General features: G+C 40.6%; 1 protein-coding gene and 1 non-coding gene across 2 annotated transcripts; both read left to right on the top strand.

Annotated features, from left to right (window-relative positions):
- The first annotated feature begins 1,624 nt into the window (after positions 1–1,624).
- Positions 1,625–23,475, top strand: LOC144678797 (charged multivesicular body protein 5). The gene is made up of 8 exons (XM_078538739.1): positions 1,625–1,778; positions 16,349–16,453; positions 17,473–17,519; positions 17,613–17,706; positions 17,949–18,020; positions 20,429–20,537; positions 22,232–22,347; positions 22,850–23,475. Exons 1-8 carry the CDS (start codon positions 1,710–1,712, stop codon positions 22,898–22,900), a joined length of 663 nt encoding a protein of 220 aa, XP_078394865.1. The 5' UTR covers positions 1,625–1,709; the 3' UTR covers positions 22,901–23,475.
- On the top strand, positions 14,498–14,569 carry trnac-gca (transfer RNA cysteine (anticodon GCA)). The gene has a single exon. It is a non-coding gene; the product is annotated as a tRNA-Cys (tRNA).
- Positions 23,476–23,957: the final 482 nt, after the last annotated feature.

Raw genomic sequence — 23,957 nt, 5'->3', positions numbered from 1 at the left:
TTAACTATTTTAGCTGCTGCCAGTGGATACCTTCTATCTTCCTGCTTAGACCCCTGGATGAGACTTAGAATTTAAAAAGTACATGCAGTTAAATGTTTTCTTCATGCAATTTTAGATTTTCAGAAAGATATTTAAGTTTCCCTGAGCTCACCAAACTCTCACACTCCCTTGAGGTCACTCCCTGATCTTCAAGTTGCACTCTCTCCCCGCTCCCTGCCTTGCAGCCTAGTCCCCTCTTCAACATCCAAGTTGTGGCCCCTCCCTCTCCCCAACCTCTGAGCTGCAGCTTTTCCCCTCACCGACCTCAGAATTGTGGCCTCTCCCTCGTCATGACCTTCAAGTTGCGGCCTCTCCCCTCCCTGATCCACCATCTTACCAAACCTCCCACACCTTGATTCACCCTCTTTGGCTTCCCTTTCCTGGGCCTGCGTTCCCATTGCAGATCCAGGTCCAATCTGAATCCAGAGCTCCAATGTTGTGGAAGCGCGAGTCGCGATGGTGCAGAAGTGTCGAGCTGGGGCTGCTAATACCCATGTTTTGCTCCTGCCTCGCTGCAAACAGTGAGAGGGAGCGTTTTAAAAGAAAACATGGATTGTCGCAGACCAACTAGGCACTTCTACACCATTGGGACTCACACTTCCACAACATCGAAGCTCTGGCTTCGGATTGGATCTGGATCTTCAATGGGAATGCATGTCCAGGTGAGGGAAGTGGTGAGACAGTGAGCCAGGGAGTGGGAGGTTTGGCGAGATGGTGGGTCGGGGAGCAGGGTAGGCCACAATTCTGATGTCAGGGGAGAGGCCATAGCTCAGAGGGTTGTGGAGGGGGAAAGGCCACAACTCGGAGGGTTGGGGTTGGGGTTGGGGAGGATTTGCTGCGATCAAGAGGATCAGGGAGTGGGATGTTCAGGAATCACAGAGCCACAGAATTTTAATGGCACATAAGGAGGCCATTCGGCCCATGGCAGAAGCAGGATCTGCGGAGAGCAGGAGATACTGTAAGCAGAAAGTTATGTTGTTTTATATTTTTAAACTTATTTTATCTTAATAGTTATTTCATTTGCCAATGTAGGAATTTAGCAATATAAAATATTTCAACTTAGAGGGTATAATGTTTTAATATTTTTTTCTGATAAAGTAGATCATACTGAACCTAACTACAGTTTTAACATTGATTACTATGTTTTACTTCAAGTCGTTTCAGTTGCAGTAGTGATTTTCAGGAACGCAACCACAACTTTATGCGAGGACTGAGTGTATCTAATTAACTGACTGTTGTCCCAGAGGCGCAGGCAGGCACTACCTACCAAATCATCCCACCGACCAACTAAAACAGTGCTGACAAAACTGCCTATTATTAAAGGTTATCTACTCTCAGAGGCTGATTTGCCTGCTGTGCGGTTCCAGCATTTTTTAAATTTTTCATCTTGAGTTTTCATTCATGAAAGGCCACACACTTGTCCCACTTGAGGCCAAATCGCAGCTCATCAATACAATGCAGCTCTTTCCTGCCCCCTGTTGCATCATATGCTGTACTGGTGCCACCGCTCATCGTCCACGTCATGACGGCTGCACGCTAACGTCGGACCGAAACTGGTCTTCTGTGCGTTTTACGTTATTAACACGTGTTTCTGAGGCCCACCCACTCGCTGTGACGTTGGTGCCGCTGGGTCGGGCGGATATTTTTTGTTTTTTTTTGTCGCCGTCGCCATGAACCGGCTATTCGGACGGTCCAAACCCAAGGCCCCGCCGCCCAACCTGACAGACTGTATTGGGAATGTGAGTGCTGGGAGCCCCGGGGAGAGGGAGGGAGAGCGGTCCGGGCAGAGGAGGACCAGGACCAGGACCAGGACCAGGATCAGGATCAGGATCAGGGCCTTGGGAAGTGGAGCGGCCGGAATCCGGAACAAGCGGACTCGGTTTCCATTGGGAGCCGGGTTGGGCTGGGCTCTGGGGACAGACCCTCTGTGAGGTCTGTGGCCCCGGCTTGGTGAGGACAGTCAGTTTTCAATATAGCTGCTTGTATTTACATAAAGAGACAACGATTTGCATTTATGGAACACCTTTTGAAGAAGATTCATTTATAGGAATCCCAGCACCCAGTTTACCCACAGCAATATCCTACCAATAACAGCAATAAATAACTAGCTCATCTGTGTGTAGGTGTTGGCCAGGACACTGGGGATAACTCCCCTGTTCTTCTGTCAAATATTGCCATGGGATCTTTCACATCCACCTGAGAGAGCAGAAGCTGCCTCGGATAATGTCACCACCAAAAGCCAGCATCTCCAACACTGCAACATTCCCTCAGTACTGCACTGGAGTGTTAGGTTAGATTAATAGAGGTTATGCAGGGAGGGAGAGAGAGAAGTGGGTACAATTGTAAGGAATTCGAGACATGGGTGTAGGCAGGGAAAGGTATGTCTGGAAATTATGATGCAAAGGAATTGCAGGTTGCACGAGAGGCTAATGTCAGACGGATGCAGAATTCCAGGAGTGTTGTATGACTGGAAGAGGTTTCAAAGCTGAGAAGTGGTGAGACCATGAAGGGATTTAATCGTGAGGATGAGAATTTTAATTACAAAAGATATACAGTACAGAAATGGCACAATCACTCCGAGCTCTTGTTTCTATTCCACTTGAACCTCCACCCAACCATCCTCTCTGTTATCAGCACAACCCTTTCTTTCCTCCTGCCTCGTGCTTTTCTAATGCTCCCATTAAATGCATCTCTACTAATCATCTCGTACTCACTGTGGTAGAGTTCTATGTTCTCACCACTCTTTGGGTAAAGACTTCTGAGTTCCCCATTTGATTTCTTGGTGACTACTTTATATTGATGGCCTCTAGTTTTGCTCTTCCCCACAAGTGGAACTTTTCACTTTGTGTCTACTCGATCTAAACTTTTCATAATTTTAAAGAACCTCTCTTCATTATCCCTCAGCACCTTGCTTCAAGAGAAAAGAGACCCAGTCTTTTCACTTTTTTCTTGATGGGTATAACCTTGCATTTCTGATATCATCCTTGTTAATCCTCTGCAGTACCTCTATATCCTTTATATAATATGACGACTAGAACTGTACACAGTACAGTACTTCGTGTGGTACAGTCAGAGTTCAGTAAAAGTTTAGCTTAATTTCTCTACTTTTTAGTTCTATCGCTCTCTAGGATTAAGCTTGATCTTGCTTTTTTATGATCTTATTGACTTGAGTCACAACTTGTTGTAATTTGTGTTTGTACTCCCAGATCACTTTGCTCCTCTACCCCATTTAGATTCTTTCTTTCCTAGTAATATGTGATCTCCTTATGTCTCTAGTAACTCACACTGAACTGTAATGAAATTCATTTGTCAATTAAATGCCCCTTCTGCAATTTTATTGAAGCTTTGGGGGACCAGCAGTAACACAGGTCAGCCAGGACAGGGGTGTTAAATGAGCTGAACTTGGTGTAAGTTAGGATACAGGCAGCAGAGTTTTGAATGTGCTATAGTTTATGGAAAGTACAGAATGGATACCCAGCTGGGTGATCCTCTGGTTAGGTGTTCTTGAACATTGGGCTGTCTTGCTAGTGTTTCTAATGTCCTACCAGCATTCTCCATGTAATAGAAGTGATTTTGAACAACTTCATACTTATGGCATGTACATGAATAGAGAAGGAAAATCAAGAATACTTGCTCATTCACGTGTGTTTAAGCAACCTCGATGTTTTCTATGCATGAGGAAAATCTCAAATGGATTAAATGTATTTTGTTGTTTAGAAAAGTTTAGGTGCAAATTCACTTAAATGCTTTGAGGTTGAAGGGAATCGGAAAGCAAAAAAGAACTTTTTGATTTACAACGAAAAGGTTAAGATCTCCCTTATTGACTAAGATGTGATAAAGCTCAATGGAAACTTTTGTATATGTAGAATACAGTGAAGGATAAAGAATAGCTAAGTACTAATACTGGAATTCTAACTCTTCGCCCACCCCGGGCCCAGTCTGAGATCAGAGCTGATGAAATAATACACAAGCATGTATGTTTGAGTTTTGAAGAAACTGGAAGAACTGGTTCTGTTTATTGGATCTGCATATTTCCTGTTCCTTTCCAAAAGGCAATGACAATTGTTAACACTTGGCATTTTCCAGCCTCTTGTTTATCCAGTCGTTTCTGCTCCTAATTATGTTGCATTTGTTTTTGATGTTTGGTTGCCTCAGACTAGAAACAAAAACTGAAAATGCTGCAAACACTCAGCAGCTCAGAGTACCTATGGATGAAACAGACAAATTAACTTGTCAGGCATGGACCCTATGTCAGAATATTGCAGATGAGCAGCATTTAACAAAAGGAACACAACAAAAGGAATGTGGAAGGGAAAATTCACATGAAAAAAGATCCAGAATGATCAATAAAGTACTTGAGTGGGATACAAGAGATAAGACAAGTGATATTAGGATGAGCCTGTAGGAGACATTGTGAGAATTAATGAAGACATTTACAAGGCACCGAACATGTGAATAGCTGAGGAGGTGGTGGATGATGCAGATAAAAATAGCACAAGAAATGGAGTAGGTGCAGAATGTGGAAGAAGTGTAGGTCGACACTCTCGGTGGTGGCATAGTGGTATTGTCACTGGACTGGTAATCCAGAAATCCAGGGGTGATGCTGTGGGGATCTGGGTTCAAATCCCACTACGGCAGATGGTGGAATTTTAATCCAATAAAAACCTGGAATTAAAAGTCTAATGATGACCGTGAAACCATTGCTGATGGTCATAAAAACCCATCTGGTTCACTAATGTCCATTTCCTTCCATTAGGGAAGGAAATCTGCTGTCCTTACCTTGTCTGGCCTACATGTGACATCAGGCCCACAGCATTGCAGTTTACTCTTAAATGCCCTCTGAACAAGGGCAATTGGGGATGGGCAATAAATGCTGGTTGAGCCAGCGACACCCACGTCCCATGAACATTTTTAAAAAGGTACAGTTTGCCCTTCCAACAAAGGACCCCAACCCAAGCACCAGCCCAACGCAATGCCCATCCCTGGAAAGACCAGCACACCATTTCAGATTGTCATCGCTTCCTGTTCAAGAGAAATTGGGAATGTAGTTAAGACCTGAAGTTATGAAAGCTACAAAGTACCAAATAGAAAGCTGTAGTGGTGTTTCTTCATTAGAACAATGTAGAAGGTCAAAACAAATGAGTCAGAATTGAAGTGGCAAGTGACTACTTGTGGGCAGAATAGAAATGTTTGGCAAAGTGGTCACTTAATCTGTTTTGGTCTTGGTGATATAGAGAAGACCATATTGAGAACAGCAACCACAGTCTACTAGGTTCAAGGTAGTGCAAATAAATTGCTGTTTTTTTCAGAAGGAGTCTTTAGGACCTTTTGTTTGGAGGTGAATGTACAGGTGTACATTCCCACTTGTATGGGAAGATGGTAAGGATGATGCTTAAAGTTTAACTGGATGTAACAGAGGGCACAGTCCATTTACAAAGTGGTCAGGGAAGAGAAAGCAGGAGATACATTTGGTAGTGGAATTATGTTGAAAATGGTTGCAATGACAGAAGATCTGACGGATGTAAGGCGAACATAAGGACACAGGCCATCGTGGTGAGCGATGAAAGTGTGGAGGGACTGTACATTTATAACAGAGAGCCAGAAAAGCAGGATTCTTTGGCTGAAATGACTGTTCTACTGAGACAGTTCTGATTGTATTTTGGGGAGGAAGTAGAAGCAGGCTGCATGGGGGTTGGAACACTTAGATTGGAGAGTGTATGGAAGAAACTGTCCAGAAGGAATGCATGCTGTCACTTATGTTCTGGGGCATAATAACTCAGTGTTTAGTAGTGGGCCATAATCTGGGAGAAGTAGGTTTTAATGTCAAGGGGATTGGTCTTCAGGCTTTGGTAATTTGATGTCCTTTTGCCATATAACAAAAACCCCCTTTGTCAATGGGTTTGATGATGTCAGGGTTATACTTCAGAATATAGTGGGTTGCAAATTCAGAGGGAGAGATTAAAGTAGGTTAGGATAGTGGTGAAACTGTATGATATCATGGCCTGGATTTTGCAGTCTTATTAAGGAGTAAATTGGACAGCAACTTGTGGGACACACACATGGACAGTTAAACATGGAAAGCAGGAAGTTGCTTTCCAAGGTGACCTACTGCTCTAGGAGCTACACTCCACCAGTACCTTATCAAAAGATTCAGCATTAAAACAGATGGAGGACATGAAATTACAGCATTTGCCCACTAAATACCACTAGACACGCCAGAAAAATTTAGGGCTTGTCCATTCAAGTGTATGTGAGCTTTTAATGGCGAGATAAGTTTTGCATTACCAAACAATCTCTGGCACTGAAAATTTACTCTTACTAGAAAGAAGCCTCACTCCTTCAGATTTTTTTTGGAGGTTTTATATTTTCTTTTACATTTTCTTTGACTCTTTAAATCCCATCTTTCCTGCTTTATTTGATTTCTGTGCATGATTTTAAGTTGAAATAAACAGATTAACTGCACTTCCTAAGTTAAACTCTCCATGGCTCAATAAGGATTCTTCAGTCTGATTGGTTGAATAAATATGTGATACTTACACTCACTACACTGATTCTGGAACCCCTGTAGAAAGCACCGTGCTGAAAGTCACAGAATCACAGTAGCCACAGCACAGAAGGAGGCCATTTGGCCTTTCGAGTCCATGCTAGCTCTCTGCAAGAGCACTTTAGACAGTGCCACTTCACTGCCCTTTCCCTGTAACCCTGAGCTTGTTTTCTCTTCAGGTGTTTATACATTTCCCTTTTGAAAGCCACATATGAATATTTCTCTACCACACTCTCAGGCAGTGCATTCCACACCTTAACCGCTCACTGTGCAAATAAATGTTTCTCATGTTGCCTTTGATACTTTTGTCAATCACCTTATATCAGTGTCCTCCGGTTCTTGACCCCTTTTCCAAAGTGAACAGTTTCTCTCTATCTACTCTGTGCAGACCCCTCCTGATTTTGGACAGCTTGATCAAATTTCCTCTCCGCTTTCTTTAAGGAGAAACTTAGAGAAGGGTTTCTAATTACCACATGAAAGCCCACAAAGTCTGTGAACAATTGTAAGCATCAGGAACAAAAAGCATCATTAATTTGCTGCTGACTGCAGAATCCAGGTTCATGTTAGCATTTAATTTAAAAAATGAAGGGGATAAAAGATCGGAGGATCAGGACGGCTGAAGACAGGGCAAAGAGACAATTCTGCAGGGGAACCCTGGCCAAAAATCTGCATGGAGGCAAAAATCATGGAAGGAGAACTCAGTTCAAGTTCAGGATTCATTGAGTTTGAGACAGTTGGAAGGTATGGGCGGTGTGAAGCTAAATCTCTTGCTGCAGATGAATCTTTCAAAGTTAGGGAAGATTGGGGATGATACTGAAATTCAGATGGGGTAAGTTTGGAAGCAAAGATGGGGTTGGAAGAAAGTGAACAAGAAGAGAAATCGTGCAATGAGCTGACATCTGGTAGTTGTTGAATCCTGTGGTTCTTGTTATCTGAAAGGACAAAAATATTTAGGAGTGTCAGAGGAGACAAAGCATGATATAGAACTAAGTGAGTCAGTGCTGCCAATGAGCTGGCAACATATAGCAGCAAATCAGTTATTAGTGATCGTGGGTGAAATTTGAGGTGGAGCTAGTGGAATGACTTGGACTGGCTGTAAAAGTAGGTGTTCGTAAACTAGATAAAAATGGTGAAGCATAGCAGTGAAGGTAAACAGTGGAAAATGCATCAAAGAAAGGCACTGAACTTCTTCAAGTTAAATGTTCATGGAATAGAAGTGGCTGTGAATTAAACAGTATAAACAAAGCAAAAAAAACTGCAAATGCAGAAAATGTACAAAAGAAAATGCTGGAAACAGCAGGTTAGCAACATATGTGGAGTGGACATTTCGAGTGTAGAAGCTTTGTCAGGATGATCCATGCCTAATTCTATGACTAGAAGGCTTTAGACCCTTCTGCCTTCAGCCTCCCCTATTCCCACCTCCAGCTCCCTGTGCTCTTGTCATTTAAATGAGAACTGTTTCTCTAGTGTAATTTATTTCCCCATGAATCTTCAGTGCTCTGTACTCTCATGTCCAACCCCACATTGTTATTAAACTTGCTGACGAAGGCATTAGGACTCCTATTTAACCAAGACTAAGGCAAATGCTGAAACGCTTGCTATATCCCTCGAACCATAACTTCACTTCTGAATATCAAACCATAATTTTCCAGATTGTTATGGACATTTAATTTAGATTAAATTTATCTGCTTTGTCTTTATATTGTCTCATTTTAATAGCATTGCTGCTATTTATTATCTCTCTTTCATGTAAGTGTTGCAAGTCTTTCTATTTCTGTTTTCTCATGTGTCGCTGTTTCTTCTCCCTTTTGTTTATCCTGTTTCTTTTTAAATATCCTTCAGCTGTAAAAATTCACATATTCTAATGAGGGGTCCATGCTTTAGCGCTAACTTGTCTGAGCTCTGCGGATACGACCTAATCTAAAAGTTTAAGTATTTTCTGTTTTGGTTTTGGATTTTCAGCATCTGGTGTGTTTTGAGTTTTGTTTACCCCAGATTTGAGTTTTTGAGCCATTTTAAGCTTGGTACGTGGAGGCCGATAGATATCATTGCCCTTGAGAGCAAACAGAGGCACCCAGTAAAAATGATTCCTAATATTGTATCAGGAATTTAAAATAATATAGGGAAGGTGAGCTTAGTATTTTCCTGAAGAATAAAAGATTTTGAGGAAACCTAATTGAAGCTCAGGGTAATGAAGACAACTAACAAAATTGATTCAGGCAAAATACTCACTTGCGAAAGATTCATATGCAAAAGAAATTAAAAATTAGCATTAAGAAGGGAAATTAGTTGGATTTTCTTAATACAGTAGAAGGTTATAGAATGTTAATGAAGGCCATTGAAGCAGGTGGTAATTTTTTTTTGAAAGGGAAGGTATCAAGGGATAGAGAAAAGCAAGTAGCTGAGGCTGAAACATTATGGGCCTGTTCATCGCTTAATGGCTGTTGTTGTTTTCTTTAAAAATGCCTTGTATATAGTATGCAGCACATTTAAATATGACTGTAGCACGAAGAAACTGTTTCTGATTGACCCTGAGAAATCTGGCAATTTCAAAAAAAATTCATAAGAATGAAGCATCTCTAATAAGTTACAGTCTGAAGTGTTTTCATATCTGTTCAGTTATTAGCATGGATATGTGTACTTGTATAACTGGGAGTGCAGAAGAAGTCAGGATAGTATCAAGATAGGTTTAAAACTAGTTTACCTTGTGCCTAATAAGGAAATATCTGAAGTTAATGCTGCCCACTTTGAAATGTGATATTCTTGCATCTGTCCTGACGAGTGAAAGCTGAAAAACTTTTGACAGCTTGTCTATTTTTCAACATAAATTGTCCCAGTTGGAGGTCTATGTTCTGCAATTTCTGTGATTAAGCTCTGTGTTGCTAAATGTTAACTAATTTTGAGAGTTAGGTTTTTGAAGAGAAGTGGGCAGTTCTGGGCTGTGCTTTGTTCAAATTCAAATTGCTTGAGGGTGCGGTTGGGGGGGTGGGAATGATGCCGCAAAGAGAGACAGAAGAAAGAAAGTAACTATTATAAGAGCAGGGAGTTAGGGTGGTTCCTGCAATGGCGAGAGTATAAAAATCTTATGGATATTTGAAAATGTATTGTTGAACATATTTCCTAAGGTTGTTTGAGTGTTTTAAATGAGTCTCACTTGATTGTGGGTGGTCCAGACCAGGCACTTTTCCAGTTAACGTAAGCGCTAAAAAGAAAAGGACCTGTAGTTAGTAATTCATTGCTCTCAACAGAATTGTTATCAATACATTATAGGTAAAGTAGTGCATAAACCAATTAGCCCCTCCTAATTAATCACCTCAATTAGCACTTAACAATGGCCTGCAATCATCAGTACTTGACTCTGGTTTACAATGTGCCATTTCCAAGTTTGAAAGGGCAAAATCTATCATTGTATTGTTGGGTATTTTTCAAACAACATGAAAATTTCTCTCAGTCCACTCATTGTTATAATTTATTGAAACCCTAGTGACCACACTGTGGTACAGTTCTCTGGATCCTGGAATAATATAGTACACTGTTTGAGCACAGAGTTTTATTGTTTATTTTCCTTGTATGACTGTTGGTAACTTAGTTCGTAAAGTACCAAACTACATTCAGCAGGCACACTAAATGATGTAACTGGTTTCTGAAGCTTAGTTTCTGTTAGAATTCTATCCAGTCTTGAGGCTCTGACAGCATCCTTTTGGGAGCATGATCAGAGATACATATTCAAAATGTTCCTCCCCTAGTTACCACCACTTCAAACAAAGCCAGGAACAAAGTTATTCTGTGAAGTTTTTCACTTGCATATGAACACACAGACTGGTGTTTCAAGTATGTCAAATACCAGGAAAATCACCCAATAAAGAAATATAAACAGAAAATGCATGAATTACTCTGCAGATCAGGTGGCACATCTGTTGAGAGAGAAACCAGAAACTTTTCAAGTCAGTGACCTTTGGTTAGAACTGGAAAGGATGAAAGAATTGCCATTTTATGGTGTCTTCCAGAATCTCAGGACATCCCAAAGCGCTTTACAGTCATTTAGGCACAGGAGGTATTGAGTGCAGCAAAAGCTATGGGATCTAACAACATTCTAGCTGTAATGCTGAAGACTTGTGCCCCAGAACTAGTCATGTCCTCAGCCAAACTGTTCCAGTACGACTACAGTATTGGCTTTGACCTGCAATGTGGAAAATTGCTCCGGTATGTCCTGTCCACAAAAAGTAGAACAAATCCAATTCAGCCAATTACCACCCCATAGGTCTACTCCCTATCACCAGCAAAGTGATGGAACCTGTCATTGACACTGCTATCAAGTGGCACTTACTCAGCAATAATCTGCTCATTAGCACTCAGTGGGTTCCGCCACATCAACAAGGCTCTAGACCTCGCTCTAGCCTTGATCCAAACATGAACAAAAGAGCTGAATTCTAGAGGTGAGATGAGAGTGACTGTCCTTGACATCAAAACAGTGTTTGACAGAGTGTGGCATCAAGGAGCCCCAGCAAAATTGAAGTAAATGGGAACCAGGGAAAACTCTCTGCTGGATGGAGTCATGCCTAGTATAAAGGATGCCAGTGATTGTTGAAAGTCAATCATCTCAGCCCCAGGACATTGCTGCGCGAGTTTCTCAGGGTAATGTCCTAGGCCCAACCATCTTCAGCTGCTTCACCAACAACCATCCCCTCAACATAAAGTCAGAAGTGGGGATGTTATCTGATGATTGTAGAGTGTTCAGTAGTATTCACAACTCCTCAGGTACTGAAATAAATGGATGCTAGAGATCTGAAATAAAAACATAGCGTTGGAAAAACTCAGCAAATCAGGCAGCTTCTGTTCCAAAGAAGAATTATTTTGACCTTGAAATGTTAACTCTTTCTCACGCCACAGATGCTGCCAGACCTGCTGAGTTTTTTCTAGAACTTCATTTTCTTCAGATACTGAAGTAGTCCATGCCTGCATGCAGCAAGACTTGGACAACATTCATGCTTGGGCTGATAAGCGGGAAGTAACATTCTACACAACGTGTGGGCAATGACCATCTCCAACAAGAGAGAATCTAATCAGCTCCCTGTAACATTCAATGACATTACCATTGCTGAATCCCCCACTATCAACATCCTGGGGATGGTGGGGGTATTACCAATAATCAGAAACTTAACTGGGCCAGCCATATGAATGCTGTGGCGACAAGAACAGGTCAGAGACTGGGAATTCAGAGGCAAGTAACTCACCACCTGAATCCCCAAAACCTGTCTGCAATCTACAAGGCACAAGTCAGAAGTGTGATGGAATACTCTGCACTTGCTTGGATGAGTGCAGATCCAACAACACTCCAGAAGCTTGACACCATTCAAGACAAAGCAGCCCGCTTGCTTGGCACCTGATCCATATCTTCAACATTCATTCCTTCCACCACTGGCACACAGTGGCAGCAGTGTGTACTATCTATAAGATGCATTATAGCAACTCGCCAAAGCACCTTCCAAACGTGCGACCTCTACCACATAAAAGAACAACAGCAGCAGATGCATGGGAACACCATCACGTGCAAGTCCCCCTCCAAGTCGCGCACTATCCTGACTTGAAACTATATCACCATTACTTTGCTGCTACTGGGTAAAAATACTGGAACTCCCTTAAAGCACTGCGGGTGTACCTACACCACACGAACTGCAGTGGTTCAGGAAGGGGACTCGCCATCATCTTCTCAAGGACAGTTAGGGATGGGCAATAATCGCTGGCGTTGCCAGCATTGCTCACATCCTAAGAACAAATAAAAAGTACTTTTGTTGTTACTGTTCTAATGTAAGGAAATGTGACAGCCAGTTTATGCATAGCAAGCTTCCACAAACCACGATGTGATTAATGACCAGATAGATTTTTATTAATGATGTTCATTGAGCTATAGTTATTGGCCAGGCCATGGGATAGCTCACTGTTTTTCAAAATGGTGCCCTGGGGTCTTTTACATCCACCTGAGAGGGCAGATGGGTTTAACATCTCACGCAGAAGACTGCACCCCCAACAGTGCAGCACTCCCATGTAGAAGTTTTCTGTTTATTTGAGGCAATGTAACACCATTTACATTTACGGACTACACTTTGCCCTCCCTGTACCCCAATGTCTGGTTTACGGTATTACCTTGTACCCTTTACTCACACCAAAGAATGAAAACATTCAGGGGTCACATGAAGCGACACTGAACAAAACTTGCAGTCCTGCCACTTGAGAATTAAACTGTACTTTTGTTCTGTTGCAGTAACTTTTTGGTTCTGTGATTTCCATTCTTTGTTGACTTTGCTACCCACTTGTCTCTCTTCTATTTCTACAGAAGAAGGAAAAACAAATTATAATGTACTTTTTATGGCAAGTAACATCATTGAATGATACAATACAGGCCCATAGTGCCTGTGCTGTAAAAGTGCTATTCAATTTGTCCCATTCCCTTGCTCTTTCCCCATCCTCCTGCAAATGTTTTCCTTTAGGTATTTGTTTAGTTCCATTTTGAAAGTTATTATTGAATCTGCTTCCACCATCCCTTCAGGCAGTACATTTCAGATCATATTTTATTTATTCTGTTAAAATCTTTCATGATTTTGAACACTCCCATCAAATCTCCCCTTAACTTTCTCTGCTCTAAGGAGAACAGCTGTGATTTCTCTAGTCTCCCTGTATAAGTGAAGTTTTTTATCCAGGGTTGTAGCAGTATCTGGCCAAAGGCAGCTCCTCTGCTCATTTTTCCACACCTCTCAGTGTTGCGCTTTCCTTTTCAGTTGCTCATAGAAGCCTCCATTTTCAATTTCAAGTTGTCTAACATCACCATTCTCTTTCTCCACCTTGGTTTAGATCCCATAATCTCCCTTTGTTTTTCTCAAGGTCCATATTTCAGCCCTGTACAACAAGACACTCCAAATCTAGGTTTTGATCGCTCTTTTAAAATCTCTACTCATTCCTTTGCTGAGCAATTTTTATGTTTGGAGAATGCATTTTCTTTGCCATTGTGATTCTAGTTCTGGTTTCTTTATGGCACTAACCACCTTCTGACAAAATGCTGCCCAGGTACTTAAATTGGGATACCTGGTCCAGCTGTTGACTTCTTGACCTCTACTCTTCCAACATTATTTCTTCCAATCTTCATAATTTTTTTTCTTTTCTACATTAATTTTCATTCCCTAAGCTTTCACCACTTCATTCATTCTATCCATTAATATCTAGATTGTCTGCTGTGCTAGCCACTATAGCCTGGTCATCTACAAATCTCACTACCTTCACCAATTGACCTCCTACTTTCTGTACCTCATATAGTGCATCTTTTATCATGGCTTCCACATAGATGCTGAAAAGCAGTAGTGATTGTAGGCAGCCTTGTCTCACCCACTCCCGATTACACCAGGTTCAGTTTCCCCAAATCCTGAACTGATTGGAGCAGTTTGTCCCATATGCAGAGCAACAATCATTCTTTTATCTTTCCAATCAATTCTAATCACCTCCAGCACTTGCAGTAGCTTTTGACAGTTTACCCAAATCGTACGTTTTTTCATAATCCACAAAGCAGGTGTACACCTCCCGATATTCTGTGCTTTCACTTAACACACTCATCTCTGCTACAGCAGACTTCTGCTGCAAAAAAATTTGTTTGAATAGGTGCTTCTGTGATGCAGAGGACAACATTATTTTGGGTTTATTAAAGTTGTTTCTATACAAAGTATGTTTCTTTTTCTCTTTCTCAGCGTTTCTCCCCCCCACCAACCAACCCACCCTTCCCAATTATAAAATTTGGTGGTGGTTGGTTTAAAGATTGCAGCTGTTCTACTTATGTTGTATGTTGTTTAATTGTGTATTCAATCAACTCAACAACAATCTCACTCAGCAAATGGTTTCAGCATGTCTATATTGAAACTGGTCGTGTAAGGGGGTATAGCTCAGTGGTAGAGCATTTGACTGCAGATCAAGAGGTCCCTTGTTCATATCCAGGTGCCCCCTTGTAAAGTTGCCTTTAGTGTTAAGCTGCATGCTTTGTTTTGAGGTGTCAGCTGTGGCTCAGTTCATAGCACCCTCGCCTTTGAATCAGAGGGTTGTGGGTTCATGTCCCACTCCCGGAAAACCAAGAACTGTGATTGTACTCGAAAGAGTTGCAATCTGTGACTGTTGATAACTTGAAAGAGTTTGAAACTGGTCGTGCTGCATCACCTCACCCTGCCCACACATTTCTCTACAGAGTTTCACAGAGGTGACAGCTATGGGCTACCTCCCCAAATCTTTATATGGCACTGATTAATTCACAGGAGTGTGGGGTATTCCAGGTGAGCTTGATTTTGATCCTTGCTGTTACCCCCATGCACTTTTTAGGAAGAGTCATTGACTAGTGATTGGAAGTGTGTTCTTCCCTGCCCCCTTTCCTGGTCCAAGGGCACTGAGGCCAAATGTGTTGTTACATTGCTGCTTGATTGAGATTCTGTTTTTAACATTAAAAGACACTTTTGTTTCCTGGTTGAAGTAGTGGCAGTGGACTCTAATTGTGAGAAGAAAGCAATTCAGGAAGTGTCCTGTTTCTCTCTTGTATATTTAAGTCACATTTGTAGTATTTAGGTCATCAGCTTACAGAATGTGTAGATCATTTGAATCTAAATTGAAATCTTAGGTTTGTGTTTCCCTTTGATGTGGGCCTGGATGCTGCAGACTTTTAGAAGTGTTCCCTGAAATGCCATGAATCCAGTTTGCCAAATTAGCCAACTAGATTATAAAATGGACCAGAATATTATCTTAAAAGCAATAAGCAGATCACCAAATTCCATGTCAAAGTTTAAACAGTGTCCATTTTTACCTGCAGTATCTTCTGTGCCTGAAAGTGATAACAATGGGACATCTTTACAATAGAAAAAGTAATATCACATATGGAATCTAAAGAGCATTTAGAAATTTGAATGGCAGGAAAAAGTTCCACTGTTAAACCACTTCATGGCCACAGATAAATTGATATTCCATTATCTTGCTGGGTAATGTTTAGGATGAAGATTGAATTGTGTGCAGTTCAAAGCAAAAATTTTGCAAATCTGTGAAGTATGCTGGAAATGTCTATTAGTGAACTTATAGCTGAAAAAGTGAAGAGATGGACAGATTGAGCACATATATATGCCTAAATGTCCCTTCCAGAATGGTCCTGCTTGAGAGGCATGACTTTCCTGTACTCCCACCAACAAACTTCCAGCCATAATGTACCTTATTGTGAGCCCAATAATGGTTTTTACTTATTTTCTTCCCACCCATCTCCACCTCTTTTTATTCGTCCTCCACTGATGTAGACCTACCCACTAGGAGACCTCTGCCACCCCCATGCCAGCACTGACAATGCTCTTTTCCCGGCCTGCAAAGGAGTTTCACTAGCCTCTTTACCTAGCCAAGAGAACTGCCGGTCTGTCTTCCCCAAGTCCATGAGTGATTGCTAACGTCAACCCTATCTAGCATCTCTTTTGTCATTCCTTTGTCCCTCATCCTCTACTTCTCTCCCATCCTTTGTCTTCCTCTTCTGCATCTCACTACCCTTGTCCCCTCTCTGTCACTTTTTCTGTCCCCATCACCAACCTTCTGTATCTGTCCCCCCTCTATCTTTTAGCTGCTGGGGATAAAAGAGAGATTTTATATATTCTCATCAGTAGATTGGTGTATAAGTGAAAGCTGTTATTCCTTTTATATTTTCTCCTCTTCTGTCAGTTCCATTTGAAGGAATGATGAAACTTAGAAATATTTGGGGGTTTTTTTCAGGTCGATGGCAGAGCAGAATCTATCGATAAGAAAATTGCTAGGCTTGATGTCGAATTGGCCAAATACAAAGACCAAATGAAGAAAATGAGAGATGGTGCATCTAAGGTAAGTATTTAATAAATTTTTGTGGTTTAAAAAAAACAAAAGCGAGAACCTTGCTTTCTGCCATATATTTTCCTACATGAGATGAAAATCAATGCAGTTTGTTTAAGAGCATTTATAATTCAGGAAAATAAAGTACTATTCCTTTCATGCATAATACTATCAAATGGCAGTCTTAAAACTGAAACTAAGCAGTGCCAAAAGCATTTTAAAAAAGAAAATCCATGAGGAAGTCGACAGACCCAAGTCTTCTGGTCTCTGGATCATCAGAGACCTGACATAGGACCGGAGAAGCACATCGGGTTCCTGCGGAAGTTCTGATGCGTGTACCTCCATAGGAGTTGCCTAGAAAGTTTCAGCTTCCGATGGATAATTTCCCTGCCCCCCCCGAAGGTCTCTGACTCTGAGTTAGAGTTGGAGACTTCGGACAGTTCTGATGTACTTACTTGGATAGTTATCCGGGGAACGCAAGTCAAATTAAAACCTAGTCTAACTCCTGGGTAACTATAGAACTGACCTCTCCTCAATTACTCACTGACCCCCTGACTTCCCCTGACGCACCCCCAATGACTACCTCCCGAGCCGATTGCACCCTGGCCCGCCAGCATTCAAAGTGGACCATTAAACTTGTTATACGGCAGCTAGTGCCATAAAAAGGGGGTGTGTCCCATTGTGCCCCCCCTCCACTGTCTCTCCCCCGTCCCCCACTGCAATTGAGCTCTCCTAAGGACGCTATGGTCCACATTTCTGGGAAAGCCAGGCTTGGAACACTTGGCAAGAAATGTGGAGCAGTGTCGAGGCGAGGGACAGTTTGCGTGGAGTGGCCATCTGACAATGATTGCTACTCCTCGGAAGATCCGAGCCATCATCTATTGAAGATTTAATTAAATGCTCCACAGTGGTCTATTCTTAAGATTTGGTTCTGCATCTCTTTATCAGAGATTTATCTTTTTACTAAAGACCAGTGGTTGTGCACTCTGATTACACCAGCAAAAATACTCATGACTTTTTTTGCTTTCTAGAACATGGTAAAGCAAAAAGCAATGCGAGTTTTGAAGCAGAAGAGAATGTGAGTTTTTTTTTCTGTAGTTAATCTTGATTGCAGTGTACTCAAAATAATTTAAGCGATAAACATTTTGAATGTTTTGGTGTTTAATGATAGGTATGAACAGCAGAGGGACAATCTAATGCAGCAGTCGTTCAACATGGAACAAGCCAATTATACTATACAGACGCTGAAAGACACAAAGACTACAGTAAGATGAAATGGCATATCTGCAGTACTGCCGTGCTGATAGTGTAAAATTGTTTAACATAAATTTGGGACGCATTTAATGTGGAAAAGTAAAAATGAGACATCTTCGCAGTATTATGGAGCAATATTGCAAATGTTCATGTTATATTAAGAAAACAGCACATTTTACTAAAGAGACTAAATTAGTCTAAAATAAACTTAATTGAATTGTGCAGGTATGCTGATTTTTGATTTGTTGTGTAGGTAGATGCAATGAAAACTGGAGTCAAGGAAATGAAGAAAGCGTACAAACAAGTCAAGATTGATCAAATTGAGGTGAAGTAATATCCTGTATTCTGGGTTTAGTAACTGCTGTGATTTCCAACTGAAATCGGTCAATTGACAAAGAGCAGGATAATTGTGTCAGACATTTCTAAAATTAATAAAACTGATTTCCTACAACAAATGTAATGTCCATATCAGAACCGAGTTAGGCCTATAGAGCCTGTTCCACCATTCAGCGAGATCATGGCTGATCTGAACCTTAATTCCATCGACTTGCCTTGGCTCCATATCCTTTTTTATCTTCGATTGCAAAAATATGTCAGTATCAGATTTGAAATTATTGATTGAATTCAATCTTCTGCTTTTTGTGGAAGAGTTGCACACTCCTACCAGCCTTTGTGTGAAGAAGTGTTTCCTGACTTCTGTCCTGAACGACCTGGATTTTTATTGTTTTATTTTTATATATTTATAATTTATTTATGTTTTATATTTTTATACCCTGGATTTTTTTGTCTGGTTCTTAATTTTGGTGAGTTGCATTTCTTTTTCTCTCCATTCCCACCATTTCTGAGCTAAATACATGCTTTGTTAAGAAAGCAGCCAGTTAATTTGTTTTTAAATCTTTGCTATTGCTGTTCCAAGCAGGCTGCTAGGGACATGAGTGACCTGGAACAAGGCTCTTAATAGTTGGTGATAGTAAGCTGCCAATTATAATTTACTTTCCTTATGTACTTCATGTAATAAGTCATTGCATTTCAAAGTAATGCTTATGTAAGCAGTTGCTGTAGACATAGTACTTCCAGAAGTCAGTCTTTTTCATTATGGTGCTTAAGGAGGAATATTGACCAAGAAAACATCCTCCCCTTTGAACAGTGCCCTGTGATTTTTAATATCTACGTGAGTCGTCAGAACAAAAAGATGCTGCACTGGTTTAGCATTATCCACAGCACCTCTGACAGTGCTCAGTGCTGTGTTATGTTGGTATATCTGGTTATAATAATTTCAGACTTATACATAGCAAAGAAGGGAAGCCATTGGCCCATCACACCTTTGCCGGCTCTTTGAAAAGCTATCCAATTGCTGCAACTCCACTGTCTTTTCACCTTCACCCTGCAAATTTTCCCCTTCGAGCATTTATTCACATTCTTTTAAAAATTATTATTGAATCTGTTTCCACTACCTTTCTGACCGTGCATTCCCAAAAATAACAAGTTTCTCCTTATCTTGCCTCTGATTCTTTTGCCAATTACTTAAATCTGTGCCCTCTGGCCACTGCCCCAGCTGTTTGTTTTTCCTTATTTATTTTATCAAAACTCTTCATGATTTTGAGCACATCTAGTAAATCTCTTGTTCTCAGAGCAGAGGAGATTAAGCCCAGCTTTTGTATTCTCTACTCGTAACTTGGAGTCCCACACCTTTCTGCTATCAACTATGTCAAGCTGATAGTGTATCCATTTATTTGTTTAATATTTACAAACTTTGTGGTTTGTCTAAATTTGAACAAAATATTTTCTTTTTCTGAGCGTAAAATAAAACATTTATTCTGCAGATACTCAATTGATGTGGTTAACTCTTGAGGAACACAGTCTCTGCACCAAAATCAAATGCTGCGTATACACTGCGCTATTACTCTGTGTGTAACCAGCTAACCTAAGTTATAAATTTCAATGGGGTTAATTGGAATCAAACTGAAAATATGAATCTGACTAAATTCATGGAAATGTGTTGAACAGAGGCTGGATCAATTCACATAAAGGACATGATTGTGACTATTTTATCATGTCAGTTGACTATTATTTGAGCCCACGATTGTCCTCCACACCAAAGGCAATGGCGACAAGCCTGGTGATGTTTCAGACTGTCCACGGTTGCTCTTTCGTTGACGTGTTACGTACTACAGCTGCATCATGGCTTGTGGGCTGTAGATGCTGTTGGCTAACACACAGATTCGCTCATCTGTCTTTTGAGGACATTTCCTAAATCAAGATTCCCACTAGCTGCCTGCAGGTGTTCATCTGCTCAGTGGAATTGGCATTTTCTGGAAGTGACCTGATTATTTAACTGCTGCCTGCCACTGTCCATGTCATTATGGTAGCTGGTTTTAATATATGACCTGACTCTCAAGTTCTGTAATTCTTTAAAAAAATGAACTTTAGAAATATACAATAAATCACTTCCCAGATTTGTAATGGAAAATAGCTTCTTCTACATTTAGTTGCCTAAGCTGCAATCAGGAATTAAGATGCCAATGCTAATTTGCACAAGTTGGCATCAATGCATGGCAAACCAATCAACTAATAAGTGAAGGTGAGATTGCTGTTATTTGGATTGCACTTTTCTGGTGCTACATGGAGAATAACTTTGTTACTAGTTAAGGTAACAGTGAATTTTGCAAGAATGTCCTCATACTGTACATTAGTCTAGCTACATTATGATTTACCCATTATTGATCTCCACAGAACATACAAGATCAACTGGAAGACATGATGGAAGAAGCAAATGATGTGCAGGAAGCCCTGAGTCGCAGTTATGGAACGCCAGAGATTGATGAGGATGATCTGGAAGCTGGTGAGAATGAAGTCATCCTGATTTATAAGTACATGAGACTCCCCAGCCAGCGTGGATTTCGGAGCTTGGTATTGTAGCTCTATTTATAAGCTATGCTTAAATCCAGCAAGGTTATGTGCTGGTAACAAAGTTACCCTCAATATATTTTACTGGTTGCAATTTTGTCACAATGTCAGTGTTTCAAAAATATTGGATACACTTGTATTACAATACAATTTCTATGTCAGTGTTGAGCATCAGAACACAATTATAATTTTGTTTGGTAGAACAGTAATAAGAAAGAACCACGAACATCTTGTGACAACTTGGAAGCCAATTATCTCAGCCCCAGGACATTGCTGAAGCAGATCCTCAGAGTGATGCCTGAGCTCAATCATCTTCAGCTACTTTATCAGTGACCTTGCCATCATAAGGTCAGAAATGGGCACATTTGCTAATGATTGCACAATCCATTTGCAACTCTTGAGATAATGGAGCAGCCCATACCACATGCAGCAATATTCAGGCGTGGACTGATAAATGACATTTGTGGAATGTAACTACCTTGCCTTGACATTCAACAGCATTACCATTGTTGAATCCCCCACCATCCACATCCTGGGTGTGTCACCATTGACCAGCCATTGACCAGAAACATAACTGGATCAGCCACATAAAACCTGGCTACAAGAGCAAGTCAGAGGCTGGATATTCTGTGGCGAGTAATGCACCACCTGCCTCTGCAAAGCCTTTTCACCATCTATAAGACACCAGTCAGGAGTGTTATAGAATGCTATCCACTTGCTTGGATGAGTGCAGCACCAAGAAGCTGGACACCGTGCACAACCATGTAGTCTACTTGATTGACATCCCTGCCGCCACTTTAAATGTTGACTCCCTCCACCACAGGCACGCAGTCTGCAGTGCGTACCATCTACAAGATGCACTGCAGCAATTCACCAAGGTTTCTTCAACTGCACCTCCAGACTTGTGAACTCAGCCACCCAGAAGGTCAATAACAGCAGATACATGGGAACAGCATCACCCCAGAGTTTCCTCCAAGTCCCACACCCTCCTGACTTATTGCCATTCCTTCGCTGTTGCTGGACAAAATCCTGGAACTTCCTACCTAACAGAAGGAGGAGTACGTTAACCACACGGACTGCAGTGGTTCAAGAAGGCAGCTCATCACATCCTCCTTAATGGAAGTTAGAGATCGGCAACAAATGCTCGATGGCCACATCCCATGAACGAATTACAGAAAATGCAGTTATGAACAATTTGTCCAGTTCATTTGGCAAGTTTATGCATGAGACTATTGTTTATTTAGATACTCCTGAAAGTTCTATAGGGAATTGACATAAATGCTACTTATTGCAAATGATTTTAGTTGACTTTGTTTCATTTAATAAAATTAGCTATTTTAAATGTTAATGTGAGGCAGCCTTATTGGTCATTGTATTGGCACATAGGTGTGTTGCGCACATAGTAGGTTCAGAGTCTTTTTGCCCAAGTGTCTGACAGAATAGAAAGGAAATCTAGTGCCTGAGTCACTGTGGAATACTTGCATGCTCCAAGTGATTTGTTGTATAGTGTTACAGGAAAGGATGTGGGTGTGAGGATGCTTACCTCAGCCAAAGGTCAGCACATTGATTAAGTGGATGTAAGAAAATCTGCATTTATTTACACTGAATGACCTTGTTTTATACATTCAGAACTGGATGCATTGGGTGATGAGCTTCTAGCTGATGAGGACTCATCCTATCTAGATGACGCTGCATCTGCACCATCTATTCCTGAAGGTGTTCCCAGTGACGCAAAAACCAACAAGGTATGTTTCATAACATTCTGTGTAAACCCGATCTTTAAACATGTTCCCCTTCAGATTCATGTATTTATGTAGTAGTAGTTATATTTTACTGAATATATAGTGGCCATTTTGTAATGTTGCTAGTCTGTCCAATACATATGTTAGCACCATTGATACTTGATTATTATTGTTATTGCACCTAATTCCATCAACCCCCAATATTGTCAAGTGATGTAAAAGCTGCCTGCCTCTTCAGAATTTATGGTGAACAGCAGTGACATGTTTTAAACACCATAAGCACTTTTAATTATTTGTGTAATATGTAGTGCCTGTTATTTTGATGAGTTGACATTCATTAACACTCCCACTTTGCTATCTAAAGGTTGCATTTGATACTTGATTAGTCTTTTAGCCCACTCCAACTTGACAGTTATATCTCTACGTGGACAGTACTCAAATATTGTCAGCAGTAAAGTGTATTTATTTTAAGTTAACCAATACTAAGACTTGTTTGTGTTTTCAGGATGGTGTACTGGTGGACGAATTTGGTTTGCCTCAGATCCCTGCTACTTAACACATGCTTTCAAGCAAATTTGTAATTAAACAATTTTTTTTGTATGTATATTGTTATTTGCTAAGAACATATTCCAAAATCAAAACCTGGACTAATCATAACGTTGGTCACTACATTATGAAATTGTGCTTGAAAGAATTGTACATGTAGACATCTTGAGGATTACTGCAGGTGGGCTTTTAAGTTTCTATTTAATTCCTTTGAATAATGTGCAAGAGATATCTTGTAGAATCTTGACTTATGATATGCCCCTTACAGCCTGTGAACTTGTGATGATTACTTGTACTCATCTAATATTTTAATTTGCAATGGATTCCAAGCATGATAATACAGAAAACTAGTTTGTGGAAAACATTGTACGGGATTTGGTTGACCTGATGTACTTTAATAAACTTGCTTCATGGACAGGCTATTTAACCTCTGTAAATCTTCTTTCTTACTATTGCAATAAATTTTCACATAATTGCAGTCTTCTTATTAAAATCCATTTATATGTAATATGTAACTGAAGAATTGACTCCTAACTGTTCTGCTGAATTGAAGAAAACTTGATACATAAAATATTGAAAATTGAATTTGTGTGGTTGAAATAAATGCCTTTACTATTAACATGCAGGTTGGAATCTAGGCCAAATGGGTAGGATGACAGTCCTCTCTGGTTTGAGGATTTTGTGAAATTAGTTTTGGCAATAGCTATCTAGTTCATAATATGCAAACATTGACAACAATGCTTTTCATTCAATCATTGAATGTCATGGTGTGGAAACATTAGATCACAGGGACATTGCTGCTGTTTATTCCTCACATGAATCTCCTCGTCTGATTTGATTCCCATATTCACTCTCCATACAAAATAGTTTTTTCATGCAATTATCCAATTCCATTTCAAAAGAATTATGGACTCTGCTTTAACAGTGGCTTTATCAGAATTCTGCATTCTTGTCACCTTCTGTGAAGATTTCTAACCTTCCCCTTGTTTGTGGGAAACAAACGCATCAGCGGTTTTATAGCAGGTGCTGATTTGAGGGGAAATTGGGCCTATTGTCAGGCCACAATA

The sequence above is a fragment of the Cetorhinus maximus genome, chromosome 3, assembly GCF_964194155.1.
Source record: "Cetorhinus maximus chromosome 3, sCetMax3.hap1.1, whole genome shotgun sequence".
In the NCBI taxonomy this organism is placed as follows: Eukaryota; Metazoa; Chordata; class Chondrichthyes; order Lamniformes; family Cetorhinidae; genus Cetorhinus; species Cetorhinus maximus.
Note: the sequence above shows the minus strand (reverse complement) of the source record. Positions and strands in the feature narration are given on the sequence as shown.